The sequence below is a fragment of the Diabrotica virgifera genome, chromosome 3 (assembly GCF_917563875.1).
Source record: "Diabrotica virgifera virgifera chromosome 3, PGI_DIABVI_V3a".
Lineage (NCBI taxonomy): Eukaryota > Metazoa > Arthropoda > Insecta > Coleoptera > Chrysomelidae > Diabrotica > Diabrotica virgifera.
The window spans coordinates 18437633-18457979 of record NC_065445.1 but is presented as its reverse complement, the minus strand read 5'-3'; the positions used below and the strand labels follow the sequence as shown (position 1 = coordinate 18457979).

The 20347-nt window shown below is 32.9% G+C and overlaps 2 protein-coding genes and 1 long non-coding RNA gene across 4 annotated transcripts; 2 read left to right on the top strand and 1 right to left on the bottom strand.

The window, feature by feature from the left end:
• Window positions 1–1498: 1498 nt before the first annotated feature.
• LOC114328596 (glutamic acid-rich protein) lies at window positions 1499–11330 on the top strand. The gene is made up of 3 exons (XM_028277482.2): window positions 1499–1781; window positions 6556–6715; window positions 9856–11330. Exons 1-3 carry the CDS (start codon window positions 1680–1682, stop codon window positions 9909–9911), a joined length of 318 nt encoding a protein of 105 aa, XP_028133283.1. The 5' UTR covers window positions 1499–1679; the 3' UTR covers window positions 9912–11330.
• Window positions 11120–19929, bottom strand: LOC126881792 (uncharacterized). Its single transcript, XR_007696996.1, has 2 exons — window positions 17925–19929; window positions 11120–12567 (listed from the first exon to the last, which is right to left on the bottom strand). It is a non-coding gene; the product is annotated as an uncharacterized LOC126881792 (long non-coding RNA).
• LOC126881789 (piggyBac transposable element-derived protein 4-like) lies at window positions 12573–16943 on the top strand. Of its 2 annotated transcripts, none has more exons than XM_050646353.1 (2): window positions 12573–14607; window positions 16779–16943. In XM_050646353.1, exon 1 carries the CDS (start codon window positions 12889–12891, stop codon window positions 14602–14604), a length of 1716 nt encoding a protein of 571 aa, XP_050502310.1. In that variant the 5' UTR covers window positions 12573–12888; the 3' UTR covers window positions 14605–14607; window positions 16779–16943. The 2 variants fall into 2 exon arrangements, 1 of the variants encoding a protein (XP_050502310.1); XR_007696994.1 differs by having other exon boundaries at window positions 12574–15169.
• Window positions 19930–20347: the final 418 nt, after the last annotated feature.

Here is a 20347-nt window from a genome sequence, read left to right as displayed (position 1 = left end):
AGCTGATGATTCAATAATAGAATAATCCACAATTTACGCTATTAGTACCTGTGAATCTTGATTTCCGTTTAAATAATTATTAATTCTTTTTTTTTCAAATTAATCTTAAAAATATGGATAATTTATTTTTTTTCATAGAAGACAACGATTTTATGTGAGATATCGATTCTGAGGAAGATTTTGAAGTTGAAGTGATGTTTAATGAACATGTTAGTAAATATTAATTTATAACCATCTATCAAACTACTACTGGTTCTGTGGTACTCGTACCGAAAATGGCTCAGGCGCAACTCGAACTTGAAATGGTACACAAATACGTTCCAAGAGGGTTACGTACTGGTAATCGGTTTGGGATCGAAAGAAAACCGTTCAAGGGCGATTCTGCGCACTAAAACAGTACAATCGATTTCGTGGCGGTTCAAGGGATCGTACACATGTGTCGTCTTGGAACGAACCTATATTAACGAAGTTATCACCTAACTTTATCCGCAAAAATCCGAATGCCACCTCTCACATCCACCTAAAAACAGATCCTTCCTGGTCTAGGTTGCTAGTTTACGAGATAAAGCGCGAAACCCCCCTTTGCACCCCCTTTTTCAAGATGGCGACCGGGAGACAAGGGTGGCGACGGCGACCCTTTGTAAATCTCTTCATTTTCTTAATTTTCTTGTATTATTGCACGTGTTATGCAATTTTTTGAAATAATTATATGATGGTCCACTACCTACTACCTACCTATTTGTTTTATAGTTCTACTGGTTCTTCCGTCTTCAACTTAAATTTTTTTCTACACTTTACTTACCTAATACTCATTTTATTCAATCCAAACATAATATTGTTTGTGTTTTGATAGACGTTTTTGTTTATTAAATATTAAACAAGAAAATCAATATTGGTTTCTGATATATTCGCCATATTAGAATCCGAAAACATTTTAACCGACCCTCGTATACAAATCCTTAGTGCACAAAAATATGGAGAATATTTTTTCAGGATCGTTCTAGCATTAGAAAGTTGCAAATAAATATGTAAATATATGAATTTGGTATATTGTATTATTAGAACGAAAACAATAATTATCCTCGTTTAGGGGGGAAAGATTGTTGGCATACCTAAGCACAACTGTGTTGGCGGGAAAACAGCAAAAACGTGACACCGGCTATCGATGCATGACACGAAAATTCTACACCATTTACTGGAATAATTTTACTCGCATGTCATAATATAGAATAGTAATAATAATTAGGACAGTAGACAACTTTAGATTTCTGCGAAATGTGGAAAAGTTATGATATACAAGTGGCAATAATTTTTTGAAATAGCGCCCCTAGCGGAAGCATACATCAAATAATTTGTAATCTCGGGCTGAATCAAAAACCCGAAGTCGCCACTCTAACCCCCCCTTAAAAAATTCGGGAATTAATTTAAAGAAATTGATAGCACAAATTAGAAACTTTGAGAAATGAAAAAGCTTTAAATTGAAGTCAAAAACGTTTTCTGTTTTACTTTTGCATAAACTCAACTGTAGATCGGAAGCCGGTTAATCGGGAAAGCACGGTTTTACTCGGTTCGAGCGGCGCCATCTTAGATTTTGAACAAAGCTAGCGACGAGCCGGTCAGTAGTGCGTCGAGCTTTGATCGTTACAAGTGGAATCGATCCCAATCAAAATATAAACAAAATGAGTTCCAAAGACAATAGCGATGTTGCAGTCGACAAATTAGACAACGAAAAAAGTACAGATGGCAAAGCAGAGATAAAAGGAACGAAGCGAGCGGCAGAGGTAAGTTTCTTTTAGTAATATTTTGGCATTTTTCTGTTGACAGAAATCGAGAAAACGTTGATGAATATAACGACTTTTCGTCTTGTCGCATATTCAATACTTAGCTATTATCTTCTTAACGTTATTGTCATTGTAAAATAACTTTAGTCTATCTTTAACTTTTAAATTTAAGAAGCTTGTTGCCATGTGAGGTTTGACCACGCCGTTTTACCAAAAAATGACGCTTCATAAGCATTATAATGGCGTTCATATCACCCATCAATATATTTAAGGCCTGTATATTCCAGTTCCTGTCGTTTTTCTCGTATATGGGGCGAAATATAATTTATTTCAGTATTGATAAACATGTTAGGCATTCGCTCGAAGCATCCCGCCAGATATTTATGACACCCTGCTTGGAGGCTAGCATAGCTTGCTGGGTTTCAACATGGCGAAATCAATATCTACGTCCGAGGTACCCTGTGCGAGGCTAGATGCTTTTAATTTTCACGTTTATCATTAATTTTTCTTGAAAAATTATGATTAAGTACATGATTTTTATTAGTTGCTTTATTTTATTTCTTTTTTTGTCTTATTAACAATTAGGGATCCATAATTGAACAATCAAAATTGTTTTTGATTGAAGTCGTGTTTTTAATATTGAGAATTTTAAGAGTTATCCCTGATTTTTAAGAGATATATTTTTAATTTTTTTTGTATAATCTAGAAAGTTCTAGAAAGAAATTAATGGCATTATAGCCAAGCCAACCGGCAAAAGAATGTTACTTCCGGTGTCACAGGTGCTGAACATTTTTTTATTGGAGGAGGTAACGGCACGCGTCTTCTGCATTTTTTAATTTTTGGCGCCAATTTGTATCTTCGGCAGATGTAGAGTTTTAGGGTATGCAAGCCTTTATTTAAAATCCCTTTTACAAATACATATGGTAGGGTCCCTATTGTTGCCCAGGTAGCGACCTTTCAGAGGTCTTTCACTTTTTTATATGTTAATTAAATCTCTCATGAATTAATTATTAATTGGGGTTTTTAACTTATTAATAGTTTTCCACGGAATTGTTTCTTATTTTTCAGTACCACACTAACCTTATGCAATATTTTTATAAATTTTTGGGAAAATGCAATGACAAAATATTTTTATTCTGTATTCGAATCTGTTAAACAAAACCTGTAACTGAACTAGAAATCGAACCAACTGGAACCAGCTGGAAAAAGAATATAAATGTCCAAGAACAGCCCTCCTGCAGTAATGGCAATAGTGTAAACAAAAAGGATAAAATCAAACCGTTCATGAGGAACAACGAAAATTAGAAAATAATCCTTGGCTCCAAACCCATAGTGGGTCTTGATCCGTTTTGGGATCAGCTTAAATTCATTGCAATCGTTCTTGGTTTTCTAATTTCGTACTCATAAGTTGACATACTCTCTAAACACACGTAAGTTGACTTCCACCTGGTCGTTAAGCCATGATTTGGACATGCCTCTGTTATTACTCCATTGGTTATGTTATACATAAATCATGTTTTGACCATAGAGATATATATTAGAGTGAGCCTACCTTCCGTGCTTCCTGACGACAAGATCTCATGGACTGGTTTGCTGCATCTCTTTCTAACACATTGTATCGAGAAACTAAGATGACAATTAGTGTGAGCATAGGCACGGAAGGGGCGGACAACTGTCTCAGCTTTACTATGTGTAAGAATGAAACTGCACTAATCCAAATAAAAAAGATGGTGTCGTCACTTTGTTCTGAATGACACTCTCTCCATGCTAATATATAACTATGGTTTTGACAGCTCCCATCTTTTCATTCCCAGTGGTCTAGCTATTGTAGCCTGTTTATTTTGGTGGATTAGAAAAAGGACCGAATAAGTTTTTCAAACTTAACACTCTTAAGTCAGCTTCCACCTGGTCCTTAATGCCCGGTTGCACCAACAGATTTTAAGCTAAGTCGAGAATATCATAAGAATTAATATAATATAATTATAATATATTACGATAAGAATACCATAATATAATAATAGATATAATTGATAATAAGGTAAGAATCTAAAATTATGGTGCAACGTAAGTGATACTCAAGGAGGCCCTATCTATAAGTAGAGCTTAGCTAATCTGGAGCTTAAGATCTGTTGGTGCAACCAGGCATAAGTCATTCTTTGAACATGCCTCTGTTATTCCTATATCAGTAAGTCCTCCATCCAAAAAAAGAGACATGTGAAGAACTAAGTAAAGTTTCCATTTCCAGTGGTTTGCTGATTTCACTGGAATTGAAAATATCAACAAAAAATGTCAACGGGCCATTAATATGAAAGCACAGAAATAAGTCCTGGTCATTTTTTGAGCCAATTGCTTCGAATTTCTTTCTATTAGTCAGTTTCTGTATATGAACTTCAAAAAGTTTATCAGAATTAAATGAAATTAAAATTTCAGTTGCCAAATTGTACCAATTATACTCTTCCTTTCTATTTTATTTATTTATTAATAAACGGGGCAAGTCTTCTGACAAGAAATATACAATTATGCACCATTTATAAAAATTACAAACAAATACTAAATAAAATACAAAATCATAAAGTAAATATATAGAATTACAATTAAATTTAAGGCTTCAGAGATTGTTTAAAGGCATTTAACAACAATTTAAAATAATCTGTCTCTTGAGGCAAACGTTTAGCATGAACAAGAAGGCTGACCAGACCTATATTCACAGAATAATTAGTTCGACGAAAAGGAATATGAAATAGTGTATTCTCACGAAGGACACGGAAAGGAATGTGGAAACAAACCAATTGAAGCAGTTCAGGTGAATGTATCATTCCGTTAACCTAGTATAATTCATCTAGTAGACAGAGGATCAAGTTCTAAGTATCTCATATCAGAATATGACTAAGGTCTGTGTAATTTAAAGGCACAGTGCATAAAGAACCGTCTTTGCACTCTCTCCAACTTTTGAACAATCAAGTTGAGATCGGATCAGAGAACAGTATAAAATTCTCAGTGAAAAAATTTATGAAAATCCCTTATGCCTCTTAATAAACCCTAGCTGCCTAAGATAAGAGCCTTATTAAAAATAAAATCAATATGCAAATTAAAGGATAAGTCTCTCTGAAAAATGCTGAGAAATTCAATGAGATGATGCTTCCTGTTTTCATTCTCATGTTTATGAGTTTTCATTCATTGTTAATGATAATGTTAACAAATCTTAGCTCCAGCTTCGTCTGCTCAGTTTATAGATTCATAATTTCTGATAAAGTTCCTGTAATTTATTCCCAAATTAAAGACAATTAAAAAAATATTTGTTTAATTAGTCATTTCTCTTGATGAGAATTAATTTACGACTATCATCTACTTACTTTCTTACAAAAGTTTAATTAAAAATAGATTTCTTCCTTCCTAGTATGAATTATTAATTATTTTGTAGATTATTCCTAATATAGCTGTAATGGTTGTCCTCTATCATTTCTATTACAGGAAATAAGGGATACCATAATTGATAAGTGATTATTTTTAATTGATAATCAAATATTTGCTTATTTTTGTGATTAGAAAGCTTGTTTATCCCATTCTTTTATCTTTGTATTTAAAAAATAAGCATGCTGATAAGCTTTACATAATTCAGTTAAAGTTGCTTGATTTCTTAATAATTTAAAAGTATTTAGAAATATTTGTTTGAAAGTGATAATATCTGACTACAATCTTCTTATCCCATCTTTTTCAAATGGGTTTCACAAAATATCCTAGGGAGCACATGCCTTAAATATACGATCGCTTTCTTAGAATTGTCATTTTGTTTCTTTATTCTTCAAATTTTTTAAACTTATCAACAAAAGGCTTTTGTGATGTAGATGTTTTATAATGGTACATTATAGGTTTGTTCGTAGTACGATCCAAACGATCAGCAACCGTTGCCCATCAGACGCATGTGCAGTTAACCGTTGGCGCTGTGCAGTTGAACAGTTAGAGCTCATAGATTACGAACGCGCATGCCTCTGATGGTTGGCAAGGGTTGCTGATCATTCTACGAACAAACCTAATATTTCGGATTTAAAGGTTGTGGTCTGGTGTTTGTATCTTCCTGGGATTTCTGTCTACAATTGCTACAAACATCAAATGTGATTTGGTTGATGGAGTGATCAAGCAGATCAACAGTACATTACATCTAAGTCTGCTCAAACATCTTGGTTGATAACATTTGCTGCAGTTGTAAATTAAATAGGGATAAGTATAAACTTCATAGAAATGTGATGCTTGAACTGGCTTATGTGCTTCTTGATCCATGATAGATTTCATGTAAGTCCCTCCCACATTAAGTTTGTTAATATCTGTCACAGTTGTAGACGAAACTCTAGGAAGAAATAAATTCTTGACTATGACCTGTATTGATTCTACTTTTGACCATCAGAAAATTGTTTTCTACATGCAAGAAACAACACATTCACTGCTGATGTTTTTCAAGAGTTGATGCCCAGGAGCAGCAAAAATGTACCATATTGAAAATCAACAGGTCACTGTCCCTACATGCACAGTGAATGTGCTAATGATAAAACATTGTATTGTGCTTTATGTCAATTATTATCATTATGTTATTTGCACTTTGAGAATTATTTTTATGGTTTGATCCCAAAAAAAATGTACTCACGTAAAACATACCTTACAATAATAGCTTCAAAACTTTTTTTCGCTCAATTTTATATTATGGCAAAGCTTCATTTCATGGTGATTGAATTGGTCTGTAAATTTTGATTTATAAATTTTCATTTATACATATTTTTAGGACAAAACAGAAGACCCCAAAAAAGCGAAAAAAGAAGAAAATGGTGCAAATTCAGACGGTGAGGATTTAGATGAGGAAGAAGAAGAGGCCATTGAAGAAGAGGAAGACACGGGCGAAGAAGACGTAGTTGAAGGGGATGATGAAGAAATAGAGGCTGAAGGTAAGTTTATCTATAAATTCATATCGAAAGTACTTGATTCTAGTATTGATAATTTTAAAAACTGTTATCTGAAGTTTCAGAACCATGTTTCCCACCTAAAATATCTAAAATGTGAAAAGTAAATAAATTGTATTTACTTTTCTGCTATCTTAAATGTTTTATATTGATAACAATTTCAATTTAACATTTCCTAAATTCAGGCTAAGTATAAAATTAGAATCGAATGTTTTTTTAACATTTTTGGACAAGATAAACTATATTTGAAAAATTGTGATAAGTATATATTTTCAATATTATGGTGGCATCTTCAATTTAAAAGCAATGAAGATAACAGTTCACACATTTCTGTAAATAAAAAAATACTGAAAAAAGGATGACACATGAAAAATAGATTTTGTTGAAAATTACACAAAAACTCCTTTTTTAAATATCCCTTTTCACAAAAATCAAGAAAACATTACAAATTGACTTGTAAATTTTGCCTGAATCAGTATTGTTATTTGTTTACTCAATATTGAGCTTACTTAAATTATTAAACAACGTTTGGATAATTCGTTGAGTTTGAGAAAAATGTGTTTTACTTCTCAAAACTTAAAGCTAAATACTACTACAGTGAAACTTGGATAATTCGAATCTCAGGGGACCGTTAAAAAGATTCGAATTATCCAAAAATTCGAATTAAAAAATAAATCTACAAAACAACTATTACCTACAAAACACCTGCAAATGATAAATATCAGTAACTGATCAGCAAAAAAACAGTAGTTGATCATTTTTATCGCATGGCAATGTTTTTGTTCCTATTCTTGTCTGAGTTTTGTCAACCTAAAAAAATGGGCCAACAAAATTCTGCCAAAAATACCAATTAAAACATTTGCAAGCTATAAAAAAGACTGACTTTATTTTTTTCCAAAGAGATCCGAAATTTTTAGCTGCGTTTTAGAATTTAGTTTCTCAGTAATGACAAAAGATTCTAAGATATTCAGAAAAGATAGTAGAAAAGTTCGAATTATCCAAAATATAATTCGAATTATTTAGGACTTTTTACCATTACTTATATAGGAAATGCTAGGGACCAGAATAAAAATTCGAATTAAAGAAGATTTCGAATTATGGAAGTTCGAATTAAACAGGTTCCACTGTAGTATGATCATATTAATGAATATTTGTCAATTTCTGTAATTATTTATTACATGGGAAAACCCTTAATTGAGTAAATCACAATAAATGCTTTGCTTAGGTTTAGTACAAAAATAAATTATTAAATATTTTATCCTAGTAATTCTGTCATGTAAATAAAAATAACAAGCTTAACTACAAATCACTATTATTTTAATGTTAAAATAAAAAGTAAGCAAAGTCTTGATAAATAACTACAACAAATTGCGTCTCTTAAAAGTTTTATTTACGTTTTGTTAAAATATCAATATTTAAATTGTTTCCCAGGACTGAATATTTATCCAAAGGGTTGTATATCATAAAAGGTTCTATGGAATGGAACATAAAATGTCAACTGGTGTAGAGGCCCTGGGCAGGATGGTGCAATAATGTATCTGACCCAACGGAGTAGCACAGTCAATGCTACCACTAAGTAACTTATAAATAAACGAAATAGCAAAGTAATCTCTCCTAAGGCTCAGTAGGGGCAAAAACAATCGTCCTTGATCTGATAGAGTTAATTGGTCTCCAGAAAGACCATCAGCAAATTTCATGTAGAGATTATTTAAGAATATTTATATTGAATAAAAGAGGTGAGCAATGACCACCCTGTGGAACTCGAGAGTTCCTCCTCCTGAGTGCCTTCTTTCTCTATTGAGATTGGCGATCAATATGGCAAATTTTTCTCTGTTCTGGGCTTTGATGAATGAAATCAGATGTTATTATGACAAAATTTAAAATAATTACCAACTTAACCCCTTTGAGTGTGACTAGAAAGAGAACTTTTAACCAACAAACCATTTGAAGTTGAAAACCAAATGCCACTATTTTTTAAGCAGTATTAGAAGATGTACTATGTCGAATGCCTTGGAAAAATCTATGTATTTGTTTGCCATTCTCCATGTACCTGATAATATCTGACCGATAGGTAACAAGATTAGTAACTGTAGATTTATTCTTACTAAAACCATGTTGATATTTTGTAAGAAGAGTCTTACACATCCATGGTAATTGTTTACTTAATCAAGCAGTCAAATAACTTAGGTATGGCTGATTGTTATACACTTCGATATTTCTCAAAGTTCTCGTTGGACATTTCATTGTCTAAATGCCCCTAAGTTTGTAGGTCAATATACCAATAGCTTCGTTCGTGGTAACGATCCTGGACAAGTCCAGGACTAGTTATGAATTCTCTTAGTACTCCGGTTGTATGCTAGCGAGGTTCAGAATCAATTCAGGATTGATTTACACCGCGAACGAATTTGGAACTAGTCCATAACACTGTTATAACCTAGTTTTTATGTATCTTATTTTGATGAATTTGTTATTTTAATTCAGATTTGCATGAACATTTTACTAATAGATCAGATCAACCAGATATTTATGTTTATAGTATGAATAGGCATGGTTTAATGAAATCTTTTATTGTTAGTGGCTTTAATAAGCTACGAGACCATATTAAAACATTCTAGCAAATATTTTTTCTAAGAAAAAAATTTGTTCTCTTATACTGGTTACTGGTATTGTTGTATAATTGTTATTTAATTACATGGAGTATTTTTAATATTTCTAATACCTACATATTTTAATATTAACGTGCATATTATGTATTGTGTATCGATATTATATTACGGTATCCTCATCTAATAAAGATTTCATAGATATACCTTTGTTATTTTATTCATTTTTTCAAGTAGTACATTTTACATTACATTGGTTATTTTTGTATCACAAATAAAATAAATATTTAACTTTAAAGAGACACAGTATTTAGTACATATACCTTCATATTAAAAAATGTTTTATTTGCTTATGATCATATTAAACTGTAAAAATTATACATCAAAGTATGTAAAAAAGATTTTATTGATCACATTGAATAAATTTCTAAACATTTGAGAAGTGCGCATGCGAAGTAATTCTGGACTAGTACAGGATCGTTACCGAGAACGATACTATTAATTGTTTTTTTTTTGTTGCAGATGAAGAGGATGTAGAGGGCGAGGGTGTAGAAGAAGAAGAGGATGATGACGCATAATAAAGTGGGTGCCGTCAAACCCTGTGAACTTTACTTGGCGGACTATCTCAGTGCAAAGTCTCGAGTTACTTTGTGGACATTTTATTTTCATTTTCAATTAGTCGTTGTTCAGTGCGCCTTAAACGCCAGGATGTTCCACGTCGCCAACGTTGTTATAACTTCATTCATATAATACACCATCCATCGACACATCCTTCATCATTTTATCCACAGGCTACCTCGTGACCTTTGCCGTCGGAGCTAGGGCTCTTCAGTGACCGTGAGAACTGCACGTGACCCGCGGTACCTGACTATTTCTAACTTATTACGTATCCCCTTCGATTTGTAAAAATGTCCATTTTGTGTAAAGATAGATATAAATTTAGTTTAAGTTGGTCTCAGACATAACATATACGATTTTTGGTTTTCTTATTTTCTTTATTGATTTAACTAATTGTACAAAAAGATGAACATGTCAGGATGGCATATCCTGCCACCGTCACACCCGGAAGTCTTGAAACATAAAAATGGAGTACATAATGGTCTTTAGATTGGTGATCAATCATTATCGTGTAATGATTTCACCAAATATTTTTGACGAGGGAGACAGAAGGGCAATAAAGCGTTACTGTAGGCTAAAATAGAACTTAGTCTAATCTGTTTTTAGATCAGTGTGTTTTCTGTATGTATGATATTGTAATTATTTTTTAATTAATTTTTATTTAAAGAATTGCGTTCATTAGCTGTGCTAGTCTTCGCACTTTTTTTATTCACTCGTCAAATGTTTATTGAAAATAACAAAAATCTTCACGATTGGTGTAAATCCAAAAATGTAAGTACATTAAAATACCAACAAAGTCACTTTTTCTCATAAATATAATCTTTCACAGTAACTGAAGATTTTTTTATTAGAAAGATTGTTTTTGTTACTTTTTTAAATTGATTTAAAGGCTGATAATACTTACGTTTTTATTTTTATCAATCATCAAATGACAATTTGTATTTACCAATAGAGATGGGATCGGATTCTATGGTTAAGTTATAGGTCATTAAAATGTATTATCAAACATTTAGATACATTTTAGTAATAAATTTGGTTGTGCTATAAAGGGGGTTGCCAAAGTTGAACGCAGAAGTTTGTATTATTGCCAATAACTTGTAGCAACCCCACTTATAACTCTTTGATAATACATATTTTTGTTGTTTGCTCGTAAGAGATTTTTGCGAAATTTTGTAATTGACATTTGACATAGGTTCATTCCAACTTACAATTAAACGGCAATTTGGGTGGTTGCGCCTCAATTCGATATATTTTTACTACAGAGAATGTTTTATGAACTGTTTGTCTACTTAACATAATGATCTTGTAGAAATTCATTTTGTAACAGTGCTGTATGATTTTTGAGTGCATATAAACGATGGATACAAATTGTTTCATAACGTTTAGTTTCATTTAAATTGCCTACTATAATTTTTTACAGGGAAAATTGGAAAATACATTCTTTGTTTAAAAAGAAAACTAGATTTTTGTATAAACCTTTATTACCTCTCCAGCGAACTAATTCCAAAGTTTCTACAGAAAGATGTCATGAATGACTTGATCCATGATCAAAGAAAATCGCTCAAATCATTGTCCAGATATAAGAAGAGCAGGCTTTGAAATTCAAATTATGAGCCTTATTGAGAAAAGTATATGGAGTACATTAATCCACTGGCAAGATTTGTGGAACATGAGAAAGCATAATATGATGGTCAAATAACATAAGATGTTGAAAAATTCAGCAGAGTAGCATAGACCACTTGCATCCTAGAATAACGTTCAGACAATGTAACAGCACATGTTCATCATCAATGGCTTTACAAATCTTCTTGAATCTTTGCCGCATTCAGTATTGCTATTTCCCATTTTCTTCAGATCATCTCGATCTTTTAACTTTTTTCTAGGCCTTCACAGATCTCCTATGTGGCCTTTCCAAAACAAGTGGTGTATGACATTATTGCATCTGCCCATCTTAATGTATTGAATTTACACCTCGCTAAATTTTCCCTTTCTGAAGAAACTCTTCATCATCAATGCCGTTACAACTCTTCGTGCGTCTTTGCCGGGTTTACTATTGCCTTGCATGTTTGTCAGTCCTGTGCCACTATAGATCTTTGTTGATTGCATCTTTCCACCTTTTTCTAGGCCGTCCTACAGACCTTCCATCTGGCCTTTCCCAGAACACATTGTTTATAAGGAGATTGTCATTGCTGTGTATCACATACCCTGCCCATCAGAGTCTATTAACCCATTAGCGCCCAGCCTTACCATATGGTAAGGTAAAACATGATTTTTAAAAATTCTGCGGTATGCCCATGGAATTAGTTGGCCACATATTTTGAGAACTATCGTTTCTAGGAATACTTCAGGCATCTATAAAACGTAACGGATTCGTTTTTTAGCCTTTTCTCAACAGCCGAGAGATAATCATATATACCTGGATCCCGCGTATGAAAAAAAGTTGATTAATAGCAAGCTAAAAATTTGTTAATAGCTTAAGGACGAAAGTTTGTCTAGTTGGACAAACTTTGATATATGGGGACAGGGGAAGTTTTAATTGTGGAACAGGTTAAAAAATTGGAACGGTCAGACCACGAAAACGGCATATGTATTTTGTCCGACAAAACAGACTTAACCCTTTGAATGCTGCGGACGTCATTTGACGTCTTTGATTTGCCGTGCCTACAGTGCTATGGACGTCATTTAGTTATTTTGATTTGCCGTGAAGTGCTGTGGCCGACAATTGCAGTTTCCTGCGCACGTGTTCATTTGTGGGTAATTCAAGGCGGGGCTAGCGCTTGCTGAGTAGTGGGCGGTCTCTTTACGTCTGCGTTTAGATGTTGTTATTCACTCATTGCCGATGCTTGTCCCAACACGAAAACATTGCGATTTCTATCAGTTTTACTTTAGTATTGCATCATTTTTACATCAGTATCGTCCTATTAGTTTTTATAAATAATGGACGAGCAGCAACCGGGGCCTTCAAAAGCGTTACCAAGACCTAAGAAGGGGCAGTTTTATACTGAAAAAGAGTTACTTGAAATTCTTACTCGAAGCGACAGTGAAGACGAATACATAGAAAATACGCAAAATGCTTTAGATTCCGATGAAGAAATGGACGTTGCTCAAGAGCCCGAAGACCAAACATCGAATAATACCTACGATTTTCTCTGGAAAAAAAAAGACCTTCTACCAAAAACATTTGCATTTGACTCGTCAGAGGTTGGTTGCACAATTGATGGGCTGACTGCTGAAAATAAACCTTTGGATTTTTGTAAAGTATTTTTTACGGACAATATAGTAAATCATATAGTTACGGAAACAAACAAATTTTATATTTACGTTTGTGAACATGTGGAAGTATCCGCTAAGTCACGTTTGAAGAAATGGAAAGATACAGATTTCAATGAGATGTGGTTATTTTTTGGGATTACATATCTGATGCCTCGTGTAAAAAAATTGCGCCTCAGTGAATACTGGTCAACAAACACACTATTATCTACTCCAGCATTTTCTGAGCTTATGTCGCGTGACAGGTTTTTTCTGATTTTGCGAATGTTGCATTTCTCGGACAACAATCTGCCAAAAAACGGCGACAGTTTGGTCAAGATTAGAGCAGTAATAGACCACGTACGTGATGCTTTCCGAAACGCTGTCAAGCCGCATAAAGAATTGTGCATAGATGAAAGCCTTTTGCTTTTCAAAGGCCGACTCTTTTTCAAACAGTACATACCCTCGAAGAGACATCGATTTGGTGTAAAGTTTTTTGTTTTATGCGACGCAGTGACTGGGTACATTCTCGATTTTGTTGTCTATACTGGAGCAACAACTGACTTACAAACGAATAATTGTAATTTGGGTAAATCTGGCGATGTGGTGCTAACGCTTTTGGCACGCTATTTGGATAAAGGTCATACTTTGTATTGTGACAATTGGTATACAAGCCCCAGTCTGTTTGTATGGCTGTATAATAGAGCTACAAATGCGTGTGGAACTGTGCGGAAAAATAGAAAATATATGCCGCAAATGGCAGAAAAGCTTCAGAGAGGAGAATGGAGTTTCCGAAGTGATGACAAATTGTTGTCGCTAAAATATTGTGATAAACGAGAAGTATACATGCTTACGAGCTTACATAACAACACCGGTATGGAAACTGGTAAAAAAGATCGCCTCACTGGGAGGACAATTGTAAAACCCCAGTGTATTGTTGCATACAATAAGTTTATGGGTGCAGTAGACAAGACGGACATGCTACTGAGTTCAGTAGAGTGCGTCCGAAAAACTGCGAAATGGTACAAAAAAGTTTTCCTTCACCTTATGGATATGGTTCTGCTCAATGCAAACGTTTTGAATAATATAGTAGCAAAAACTAAAACTTCGTTGGCAGAATTTCAACTGACACTCATCCAACAGATAGTGGAAGAAAATCACAAGGGGAAAATGCGCACGTCAGCAGGTCGAAGATCAGTCGACGACAATCCATTGCGGCTTACTTGTAGGCATTTTCCGTCGCATGTACCTCCCACAACAAGTAGGAAAGTTGGACTAAGAAAATGTGTTGTGTGTGCCAAAAACAAAAAAAGAAAAGAAACAAGTTTTATGTGCCGTGAGTGCAATGTGCCTTTATGTGTTGTGAATTGTTTTGAAAGATTTCACACCATCAAACATTTTTAGAAAGTAAGTTCTACATAACAAATGACTATTTGGTTTTATTTTTTGTTTTGGATAATTTTGTTTTTCTTTTGTTATGGATAATTTTGTTGTTTTTTTGTTATGGATAATTTTTTTGTTTTTATTTGTTTTGTTAACATTTGTTTACATTGAATTTGAATGCAAAAATATGTGCAATAATTTTTTAATTTGTTTTATCTATCTTCCCAAACAGCACAGTACGTTTTGAGTACGTACAATTTTGGTACTGTACGTACATGATGTAAAATGTACGTTTTAAGTACGTACACTGGGGTACATACCAGTACGTACAGAAGTACCAGTACGTAATAGTACGTACTAAGTACGTACTATTACGTCCAAGTATGTACCATGAGAAAGAAGAGCTATTATGTCAGGTTATGTTAACCTAACCTAATTTATTTGGTTAGGCACTTTCCTTCCACCTCGAGTGCTCGAGTACAGTTTTGATGTGATAATTCATTGCAAGACAGTTTCATTTAGATTTTTTTTACTTATTTTTGGTGTTGGAGCTTTATATAGTGTGGTTTCCTGTTATCTTATTGAGGTGAGTGTTTTTTAACTTATTATAGTCATACTGAAAAATGTATTTTGTGGGCGAGGAAGTTAGATAAATAAAATTAAATAAAAAATAAGTATATTTAAAACAAAACCATTTGGCAAACTTTAAGAGTCATAAGTTTTGCTTGTTTTTGTACTTCAAATATGAATTTTTTTTCATATTGGTGAATAAAAAGGTAATTTTAACAATTAATTCATCATTTAGGTATCTATTTTAAATTTTAGACATGTCATCAAATAGTAAACATTACAAAAATGCTACAAAGCAATTGAAACGATTTAAGGAAATGAATGTGCAAAAAATATCTAGTTTTAATATTTCAGTGAAAAGTGAAATACTAGTTTAGATAATAAAACTATGGATATGACAGACACTAATGATAATTCAATGGATGTTTTTGAAAATTTAGAACATCATCCATTACCACACTCTCTTTCAGACACACTCTGTTTTGAATATGAGAATATATTATTAGAAGATGAAAAATGTATTAGTGATACTACGGAGGATACTACATATATTAAAAGTCTTACCAGTAGCTTATCAGAATGGTGCTGTAAACATAATATTACACATGTGGCTATTAATGACCTGTTAAATATTTTAAAACCATATCATCCTGAATTACCCCGAGATGCTAGAACTCTGTTACACACTCCAAGGAAAACTATTCTACAACCAATAAACTCAGGTCACTACATTCATTTTGGATTGAGAAATTGTTTGCAAAAACTACTGTCTCAGTATTCTGGAGAAGAGTGTCTTGATACTGTAGAAATTTTAATTAATATAGATGGTCTTCCACTTTCAAAAAGTTCATCCAGTCAAGTGTATCCAATTTTATGCAGTTTATATCCGAAACAGGGGCCAGTTGATATAGTTGGTATATTATATATATCAGGGTTACGAGATTATATATATCACGGTATATATCACGGTTATGAGAAACCCAAAGGTTCTAATTTATTTTTAGAAAAATTTGTAGAAGATGCCATAGAAATAATTAATAATGGTATGAAATATGAAAGTAGAACTTATTTTATTAAAATTAAAGGTTTTATTTGTGATGCTCCTGCTAAAGCATACATTACATGTACTAAAGGTCATTCTGGTTACATGTCTTGCAGTAAATGTGACATTGAAGGGGTTTACACTAATAGGATTTGTTTTCCTGACACGAAGAATTTCATTTCCAGGAATTTTCATTTGCGCACTGCATAAATTTGACTGTATAAAAACTACAATTGACTGTAATTAAATGCATTATGTAACAAAGATATGTACTATACAGTTAACTATAATTTATTGGGCTTAAAATAAAGCATTTAATCGTACTAGAGGGACATCAGTCTTAAAACAGATTTTTTTAAATTATTGTAAAAACAACCCACTTCTAAATTTCTAAATATTTAGAGCAGTTGCAAAAATGAATTGATTTTCGGAGACACACAAGGCAGACATACATTTAGCAGTATTATTTATTTATATGGGTGTATTTCCATGGGTTAATTAATGCTTCAGTTGATGATGGTTGTGATAAAATATTCTTTATCAAAAGTATCCAGTTTTATAATTTGATATTCTTTCTTTATAGAAGCTGCAATAAAAAGTCAAAAATGTAGTGATAAGAAGGTGGCGGAGCAAGAAATTGGACGATGGTTGAGGAGAGCCAGGGATCGCTTAAAAACTTTCAAGGAAAAGGAATCAGAATAAAAATTGAAATTATTTTTTTTTTAAATAATAAAGATATATTCACCTATATTTACTTTTATTTACATAAATCATCATAAGTATATATAGTATGTACATAATATTATGTATATACAGTGATGAGCGCGCTAATAACCGGCAACATAGCGCAAAAGATGGAAAACATATTAAATTGTGAGATAAAAAGAAATAAAACTAGTAGAGTTGTTAAAATTAGCGATAGTAACATATAAATTGATATTATATTGATTGTTTCCCACCTTTAGACGTATCAGAGGAGTATGTCAACTAAAACTGTCACTGTGACAGTGGCATTTCTCAAAATCGTCCGATACATCTAAAGGTGGGAAACAATCAATATAACGTCAATCTATAAGTTACTATCGCTAAATTTAACACCTACACTAGGTTAATCTCTTTTTATCTCACAACTTAATATGTTTTCCATCTTTTGCGTTATTTTGTCGGTTATTAGTGCGCTCATCACTGTATAGTATGTACTACGTACATACCTTCAATATGTATCTACTATGTACATACCTTCAGTACGTACCGTCAGTATGTACTAAGTATGTACCGTCAGTACGTACTAGGTACGTACCGTCAGTACGTATTAGGTACGTACCTTCAGTATGTACTAGGTATGTACCATAATTTGGAAAATGTACGCCTTATGTATGTATTAAGTACGTACTTCGTACAGCAAAGTACGTACATTGTATGTACTTTATGTTCCATCAGTACGTACTTAGTATGTCTTATGTACGTACTTGTGCTTATTGGGTTTCTATCCTAAGTTTTTCTAAACAATAGCGTTTTTGTATTTTTTTGTAAAATTTATTTTGTTTCAAAAAAAAATAAAAAAAATTATAAATAATTACCCAATTATTTTGTTTATATAAAACAACGTTATAAAGAATCATTTAGTCGCATTATTTAGCGCGAAAGCGGCCGACCGTTTTGACGTCAGAAATAGCCGCACTGGGGCATGAGTATCGCCGGAGAGAGAGCCGCATCGAAAGGGTTAAACTCTCCGAACAGAGATTAAACTCACATGCAAAAATCAGACTGCTATTTATCACCAAACGGGCGTTTTAATGAGTGGAACATGTAGAATTTGTCAAATGACAGGTGATAAATAGCAGTCTGATTTTTGCATTAAGAGTTTAAGTCTGTTCTGTCGGACAAAATAAATGTGCCGTTTTCGTGGTCTGACCGTTCCAAATTTTTCACCTGTTCCACAATTAAAACTGCCACTGTTACACAGTGTTCCCATATATCAAAGTTTACCGACTAGACACCCTTAAGCAATTAGCAAATATTCAGCTTGCTATTAATCAACTTTTTTTTTCATACGCGGGATCCAGACCTAATATTATGACAGTGTGGTTTAAATTTATAGAAAAAGATGGACGGCCGTTTTGTATAAGCAATTTTTGGTAGTCTTCTAGTAACTATATTTGCATATTTAAAAAAAACTAAATTTATTATACCCCAACTTATCATAAATTGTTGTAACTATATTTGCATATTATTTAAAAAAAAACTAAATTTATTATACCCCAACTTATTATAAATTGTTGTATTTTATCAACAATTAAATGTAGCGAATTCGGTAGGAATAGTCAAAGTACGCTGTTACCATATGGTTGGGGTGGGCGCTTACGGAGTCAATCTTATTCTTTTTCAGTCGTGGATTATTGTTAGCGGAAGCGATAGTTTTACTGGTGCGATGGAAAGATAACTATGTTATTACAATAGCATCTACGAGTTGTGATGGTTCAGCATTGGGCACGGTAAAAAGGTTTTCTCATGAAGAAAAAGGCCACATTCAAGTAAGTCTGCCTCGCTTTATTGCTGAAACAACAAAATATGGTGGGTACCGACTGGATGGGTCAAGGTGTTTCAACCTACCGAGTAGCAATTTGCAGTGAAAGATGGTACTGGCAAATTGTAACATGGATGTTGCAGTCCATAATTCATGGCATTTATATAAAAAAAATATATCCTTGCTATCGTTTAGGAGAGAATTGGCCCAAGTTCTCGCAAGATATGGAAGTCGTCCCTTATATACAGGAAGACCTAGTCTACATAGACGGAACTTACATGTTTTGATCGCGTCGACCATTTGTTACATCGAGCAGTAGAAGGCGATGTGCTGGAGACAGATGTACAACATCTGGACGAACGATGTGTAAAAAGTGCAACGTTGGTTTGTGCGTTAATTGTTTTATAGGATACCACACCAGACGATGAAAATATTCTCAAATAAATATTTTAAAAAAATTAAAAATTTTGGTTTCAACGATCCTAAAAATTCCTTAAGCGCCCAGCGTTACCATATCGATACATTTTTGGCAAAGTAACGTAAGTTACATTTTTGGCGAATCATGTTTTTCCATTAAGGCTATGGGTACATAATTCGCAAATATTTTACGTGTATCCCTACTTTTTCTGTCTTTACACGGCAAATTACGCGTAGTAAAATTCACACTGGTATGGATATATAAACATTACTAGAATGTCATTCTACTTGAAAATGTCATCATTAATTTCAAGAGATGGGTTTTGAATGTTCTTGGATAACTGTTATTTTTATAATTGGAAATTATTAATTCAGTTCATAAATGTGATATTTGTTTCACTAACTATGTATTCCGTGATTGTAATAATTTATTTGTACAACAAAGACTAATACTCAATCGAGAACAGAGGAAAAGTGTTAAAGTGATTTTTTAATAATATATTGTTATGGAACGCTTACAATTTTGAACATCTCTAACAAAATACTTGGATCACAGATTATTATCCTGATGTATTCTCTGCTTGGATCTTCCACAAATAATACACAATAAATAACTTTTTATTAAGTTCACGTTTTAAATCAATTATTTATCAAATACACTATATTTCAATAATATTTAATCAATAACTCAACATATTCCCGATGCAATGTCAAATATTTAAAATTGTCACTGATATTGTCAGTGCCTGACTGACAATATATGCTGACAATATTATATTCGGTTGAGTGCGTTGTAAGACGAAAGATAGATTTGGAAAATATTACCACGGCATTGTGTTTATTTTTTTCGAATCTTGAAAAAACCAATAAATATTTTTGAAAAATTTAAACGCAGAATGAAAGACTAAATTATTACCGAGGGCCGAAAGTCCCTTAGAATAAATAAAAAGTTTATTTTGAATGATATATTTGAAATTAAAAATCACACTAAATTTTCTCTTAGTTTTTCACCCCTGTAACTTATTAAAATAAACATTATAGAAGTTCTCAGGGACTTTCGGCCCTCGCTAATAACGTGATCTTTCATTCTGCGTTTAAATTTTTCAAAAATACTTATTAGTTTTCTCAGGATTCGAAAAAAATGAATCCCCATTTGAATTGCATTGCAGCCGAAAATACGTACCGATCCTCTTAAACACACTCTTATT